General features: G+C 40.0%; 1 protein-coding gene across 1 annotated transcript; it reads right to left on the bottom strand.

Annotated features, from left to right (window-relative positions):
- Positions 1-3,130: 3,130 nt before the first annotated feature.
- Positions 3,131-6,515, bottom strand: SARC_02051 (hypothetical protein; the record flags this gene model as incomplete). The annotated part of the gene is made up of 7 exons (XM_014304215.1): positions 3,131-3,289; positions 3,479-3,847; positions 4,069-4,191; positions 4,449-4,602; positions 4,925-5,271; positions 5,844-6,128; positions 6,486-6,515. 7 exons carry the CDS (start codon positions 6,513-6,515, stop codon positions 3,131-3,133), a joined length of 1,467 nt encoding a protein of 488 aa, XP_014159690.1.
- Positions 6,516-7,454: the final 939 nt, after the last annotated feature.

The following is a 7,454-nucleotide window of genomic DNA, read 5'->3' as shown; positions in this document are numbered from 1 at the left end:
CGTGGGAAATTGATGATTGATACATTCGCACAGTAAAACATATCATAGAATTATGGTGGGTTGAATCTCCATAGGGATAATACTATTTATTTCATATATGGCAAGTATGTATGATACAATGTATGAACATATGGTAGGGCTCTCATAATCGCTGTAGTGGTTCAGGAAAGATTGATGGGAAGAAGTGGTCAGTAAATTCCCGTTTGAAGTTTGGGCCAAGTGAGTCGACAATGGATGATATGTGCTGAGTCAATTCGGGCCGGTGTTGACAATGACAATTCGCCTTTCATAATGCCAAACAAAAATTGACTTCTATATTTAATTTCCACAGATTCAGCGTAGTGCAAGGTATGGAATTAAGTAGTTGCACTATTGATATCGGCACGTGGCAATGTTTTCAACTTATCAACAAATGCATGTATGTGCCTTATGATGTTATCAGGGGAAGAAGGGATATATCTTCAAATAGTGCATGTTTGAAAGGCCTGCTACCTCTCCAGATATATTTGATTGCAACCTTTAGTACCTCTTGGGATCGAGCATGTCGCAGTTTTAATTTCTATGTGGTGATAACCTGTAGCTAATTTGTATATTCCATAATAATAATCGGTACTTCATGCTGCAAAACAAGTTAACAACACTTGTAACGAAGATGATACAAACTTTTTTTTGCAGTGAGTATACATTTTAGCAGAATGTAGGAGATGTGCAAGAAAAACAAAGAAACATGCCTTGTATGACGATATTGAGAAGCTGATTTTAGCCGGTAACCTGGGATGAGTGTTTGTCCCTGGCGAACTCGGGACTCCTTTAAAGTATATATAGATATTCATTTGCCCAGTAGAATTGTTTTCTTTTTCCTTATCGGTACGCAGAGGTCAACGAACCGTTTTCGTACTAATGTGAATCTAATCGGGATATGGCCAGGAAAAGCCTGTAAAACTTTTGAAATAACTTATTTTCGTCTATTCTGAAGAAAATATGATTGGTGTGCTGACATCAATCACCAGTTGAGGTTCGTGGTAAGTACCATGGGTCGGGGTAGAAATGTGCAATTTTGAAAATAGTCAATGGTGATGTGCTCTTCATTTTTTTTTTGGAAGGTGTGAATGTTATCCTTGGCCCTCTGGATACTGGATATAGTCTCTGCTAAATTTACGATGTCGCAGAGAAAAACTTTATTTCTGCTCGAGACCCTAATCCAGAGAGCCATTGTGTTATCATTATCGGTCTATATCCTAGGCAATGTCCGACACGATATGTATTAAAAAGCAGTAATTCCACTTTCCTTGAAAATGTATACGGACTCACGAGGCAATACTGCGCTCCATACAATCTGATATCTACCGCTCATACCCCAGCACCTAAGCGTGAAGCGACAAAGGATGGGGGGGAAACAACAAAACAGGAAATAGTTGATAAATGTGACATCAACCCAGATCAAACAGGGGCTTATTGATTTTAATCACAAGTAATTCGCGACACAAGTCTGGAATTTCTTGATGTTTGAATACACTATGCTCTATGTGCCAATACTTGTGTTATTGTCGCCATTGAGTTTCTCCATTCCTATAAAAAAATAAAAGTACTTGTTCATATATAAAATTAATTGGCAGGTGCCCTACCACACAAATATCAGTAACCTCCCAAGAGAAACATATCTTATATGTATACACAACAAATCCACATAAAAAAGGACACTAAACTTAATCAACACGACAAAATCTATGACAAAGTATGTTTTATGTTAAAACAATCATCCAATACGAGTTCTCAAAACCTCGATTGATCAAAGCAAGCTTGCTTAAGTGAAAATAAACATGCGCAAAGGATTTTTTTATATGCGCAAAACAATATAGCGCTGGAAATGAAATTAACATCTCTATTCTTAATAATGAACATGTATCATGATATGACAGCATTTTTAAGTAGACCTCGTATAGAATTACAGATTTATTTATTTATAGTGTTGGTTTAATATCATTTATGCAACTCGAATACGGCCGCGCAAGTCATATAATACTCTCGGTGTCAGTATTTAATTTCAGAACCGATACGGAGGATGCATCTGCAAGGAACGCTATTGTATTTAGTAATTACTATACTTTTTTTAGAGTCCAGATGCACCCAATTATCAGTAAAGACTGTCGCTGCCTTGGTGCTCGGGACCAGTACAAGTGCGCCCTCTGGATCCGTGATATTAACGGGGGTTTGGTTCTTACAAATCGAAATTTGTTTGGCGTCATCCCGGAAGGTGTCATCGGTCGTGCGGTGAAGTCTGAGATATTATGGTGGCGAATCACTTTTCTGTCAGCAGCACGGAGTTGTCATACTAAACTCTGACAGAAGATACTCATCCAAAAGTGCGGATTAGTAGTTGTTGACGCTTCCCATCTATTATCCTCTAATATTGCAAATGATTGTGGTTGTGATACAGAGGGTGTTCTATAGAGAACATATGTCTGGTTTCAGCAGTTGTGCGAATAAGTTCAGGTATCACATCGCACCCACGCTGCAATTGCCATGACTTCATCACCAGGCCTAAAATATACCGAAAATTCGAGACTCGTCAGCCCGAACATTCCGATCGCCACTCTACCTTCCAGCGGGCAAGTATATTTATGCCGCATTTAGTATGTTTAATCGAGAGACTGGTCTCTATCGATTTTTCAATAGCTTGGTGCTGCACCTGTAGTTTAGAGCGTAACAGATGCGAGGTCAGGTACATGTTAGTGTGTTGAAACTCACAAAACTATTGCGTGGTTTAAGTTGTTGAAAATTACATACAATACATTGCTAATGAGATATAGGTGGAAGTACCGACGTTTCAATCCTAGAATTGCTTATAGATATGCACAGGTCCAATTGCGCATGTTTGGTCTCAGAGTGATTTCGCTAATCTGCACTGTGAACTCGAGGATGATAATCTCCAAACATGAATCAAACCTCATCTCCAATCGTCACAGCTCATATTTCGATGTGACTCGTCTCTAGGCAATCTAACAGCCGCATTGAATTTTACGTATACCAACATGGAATATCAATGGTCTATCGAAGGTGATGGAGGATATACACGGATATTTACCTCAACTATATCCGTCTACAAAATCAAAGCAGAAGTCATACCCTTTCAGGTGCGAGTTATCTGCCTGTGTTTTCCCCAGAAATCTCTAATCATCTGAACGTCCATCAGCACCATTTGGAAGTGACCTTCATGGTTGGACTTATGCCGATTCCCGTGCTCAGAATGTCTTGGATCGGCTTCTTTCTCCTCTATTGTGTCAATGACCTGCATATATCAAGGACTTGGTTGAAGATTTCGGTACTGAAGATCTTAAATTTGGTACTAAATATTGGTAGATTATGACGCACGGTACAAAAGTTAAGCCCACGCGCTATCCTTTTTGATGTCACACACAATACTTCACTGCACAAAATTAAATCTAACGGATTCCCTGAACTAAAAGAAGAAACCTACCCAATCTCGCTCAAAGTTAAAAGGATACGTAAACAAATTTACGGGTCTGTGCGCATTGACCCCTTCCGGTAATTCGTGGTTCGCATGGGTACCATTGTAGTTCTCAACCAGCCAATACTTGATCTTTGAATCCTTTACCACGTGCAGCGCATCCATCACCAGGCTGTCAGAGAGTGAGTGTAGCGTGTTCCGTGTGATCACCAAATCGTATTCGCCATCGTTGGGAAGCCACGTAGTCAAATCACACCGGATGAATTCTGAGCCGGATGTTGCTATATGTTTATTGCCCCGCCGTACAACACTACTCAGAATGTCGCATCCTGTGTAATGAACACCATCACCATACTCCTCAAGAAAGGCTGGCATCCACTGAACAGTAAGTATCAAGTTATGGGATATCATTGTTAATCCATACAACTTTGACAAGCAACTGTCAATCACATCGTTGTGAGTATGAGAGAAACACTGGACTGTCTTGTAATAAGTATAGAGTTCAGTAGTCAGTCAGTCTTCTTCCATGATGTGCTACGTGTTCAATTATAAGCTGCACATCTTCAACAACCGAGAAACTCTAAGTTCGACGTACTCACCGTCATCTCACCACAAGGTGCGTCTAGCATAGATTTAATGCGGAACTTGTTGATTAGCCTCCCCATCCCTTTCCGTAAAGATTTTGTAGCGCTCAGTGTGCTCTCTGGAATACTATGGTCTCCCTACCAAGTCCAGAAGTACATTTCGAATCAGTGTTTACCGGGCAATATTGGCAAAGACGTACTTGCAAAAAACAAACAAACAAACAAAAAAATAAATACTATATCTTGATAATGTGCAGCGAATATGACAGTAGGTGGTAGTAATAGCATTAAAAAAAACAATACTGTGTTGTTATGTACGCTCTGTGCTTATCAAAATGCGCACCTGTAGCAAAATAGTAATATTGTGCGGGGTCTAAAGCACGAAGTAATCTTACATCTTGTGAATCACGGTACTTCGGTGCTTTGTCAGGTTTGACACCCATATAGTCCATGTACTCTTCCGCTAGAAAGTCCCCCTCCCTGTCATCAAGACTGCCACCTGACCCTATGAAATTGTTAGACATGGGGTCAAAATCTTCACTTTCGGACCTGCGGATAGTTGTGGATGCAAACAATACAACATTAAAAAAAAAATTACAGTGAAAGAGTCCAGCTAAGAGCAATACGATCACAGGTACGCTATGAAAGAGAGTGCAATCACCACCATAGTACTTTTCAATCAAAGAATAAGAGCATGAATACAAAGGGGTAGAAGTAAGTTGCTGAATACACTCTTGTTGTATTCTAAATAAAACAATATCTCCCAATCTCCGCGAGTGGACACCTAACAGAGAAAAACAAGCTGTGCAGGCTAAGCGCGAAGTGCATAGCAGATGCCACACGAAAGGTGCACCCAAAACATGCAGCATACTCAGGCCCTTCTGCTGGCAACTCTGCTTCCACTTCAACCTCCTGTGCATCGTGGTGTTCAGCCGTATCCCCATTTTGCATTCTATGGTAGCGGTCGTGATCAAAGCGATCTTTCTCCACGGCGATTTTCTCGTCACTGCCGTCTACAGATTTTGATGGCCAACCTTCCCTGAGCATTTTCATATCTATCACGACCATTTTATCAGTGTCGGAGCTAGTTTCAGGGTCATCCGCCGTGTCAACTGTAGATACAATCCATTCCTTATCCAAGTTGTAAGGGGGTTCTAAAAGGTTACTGGTCGGAGACTCTCCCCCGGACCTTGATAGCCTTCTGTTGTTCTTCTGAACCTAATTGTAGCCAACCAAACGGGTATTTGAAATCGATAATTATCTTTCACACCGGCATCGTATCACAACGTTATCACGTGCGACAACCAGGCTATGTTAATAGCAGTGCTTACCAAGGGATTGGATAGAATAGCGTGGCATGTTATAAGTGCCTCACTCTTGAATTTGGGAACATTTTAATTGCACCTGATATTGACGTATATGAGTTTAAATTGAATTTCAGTGTATACTTATACACGTTGTATTTCAAAAGCATAGGCACATATATAGATACATGTAAATTGTATGACGAATTTTGAAAGTTGCTCTCAACATGCCTGTGAATGACAATCGTTGTACAAAAGTGCACCAATAGCTTCGTATTGTGATACACGGCACTAATAGATGGGCCGTCACGATACAATAGAACTTGGAATTGTTTGTCATTCAATACCGAGACAACTGTAAGCAACATACGCACAATCACAATAAATATGCTTCCACATCATTAATTCAATCCGGTACAAATATGTTAGCCCACATAAAATGCGGTCACACGGATCGGTTTACCAAGAAATTCGTAATAAACATACTTTGTCATGAGCATTCACCATCCAGTATCGAGCTTGGCTGTTCTTCACTGTGTGAATGACTTCGAGTATCTTGTCTCTGGGTAGGAAACTCAAGAGCTGATGAGTGAACAGCAAGTCGAAGGCGCCATTCAATGGTAGTTCTTTAGTGAGATCGCAGCGAGTAAATTTCCATTCGGGATGCAATGGTGTGAACTTTTTTTTGGCGGTCTCAATTACCGAAGATAGGTAATCACATCCGTGGTAACTCACGGCCTGGCCTGCGCTCTCAAGAAATATGGGCATCCACTGTTTCCGGTTTGGAAAAGTAGCATTCAGTTATTCGTCGAGTGAAATGTGTGAATTAATACTAGAGAATTCAAGCTGAGATCCTATTTTTCAATATACTGCGTTTACAGCTCGCGCAGGTAGTCGTTGATGATATAATGAACACAGCGCGCTTGCATGATAACAAATCGCTCTAGTGCAAATAATGAAACGGCAAAGGGTGAATGTACTATCATTCTGCGCATGCATGGACAATTGTAAAATCTTAAGGCATCGGGCAAGTGCATACTTGAACAACCTTGCAGGTCGTATAATATGCAACCGAATTATTATTATTCACTAAATTGAGTGTGTATAATATAGACTGACAAAACCTACCGTCATATCTCCGCACGGTGCGTCTAGCATCGAGCTAATGTTGAATTCGGAGACAACCTTCGCAAGGCCCGTTCTCAAGGATGCTGAAGCTTGCTTATGAAAGGTGAGACCATCTCCAAGTAGCTGCCATAATAGAACGAGACATGTGCGAGAAAAAATAATTTAGCAATGCACGCATATTGATAGACGGCGTAGAGTCTAGAACAGATCGCGAAGTTTCCAAAGAATACCGTCGGTGAAGTATCGTGTTGGTCCATGAACATAGTTCTCTGCCTTACAAGAACGAATAATCTACACAGATTCATTCTAAACTTTCAATGTAGTCGAAGTGACGAATTAGAATTGCATCCTGTTTCTAAGTATGCATAGAAGGGCTATCATGGAAGTGGGAATAGGTTGCGAAATCTGAAAGTGCTTTTTAAATATATTGGGAAAGCAAACATAAAAAGTCTTGCTTTGACTAAAAAGCTTGAATAGCGTCAGAGGGAAAAAGCTTGAATAGCATCAGAGGGAAAAAGCATCTAGTTATCTTGCATATAAGTGGTTGAATAAAGACATGCGCTCAATACCATCACTTATGAATCTATAAATGTCAGCATGAATAGGTTCGGGTCTTCAACAGTTGTTCAAAAGGGATGTTTTTGCACGGTCTATTTTTAATTAAGAATAGTACGTCAAGATACAAAACAATCATCATACGTCAAGGGTAGTGATATACTAAACAAGCAATCTTCCCCAAATTTCATCCCACCTTCACTCTTACTATATGAAACGTCTCAGGGGCATACACAAATCTACACAGATGCGAACATAAAACACCGACACCGACACCGACATATATATATATATATATATATGTATATATGTATATATATCAGGCACAGACACAGCCACAGACAAAGACACACACACACACATATATATATATATATATACATATAATTAACACACACACACACACATATATAA

The sequence above is a fragment of the Sphaeroforma arctica genome (assembly GCF_001186125.1).
Source record: "Sphaeroforma arctica JP610 unplaced genomic scaffold supercont1.88, whole genome shotgun sequence".
NCBI classification, from domain to species: Eukaryota; class Ichthyosporea; order Ichthyophonida; genus Sphaeroforma; species Sphaeroforma arctica.
The sequence above is the reverse complement of the archived record's forward strand: the minus strand, read 5'-3'. Positions and strand labels throughout refer to the sequence as shown.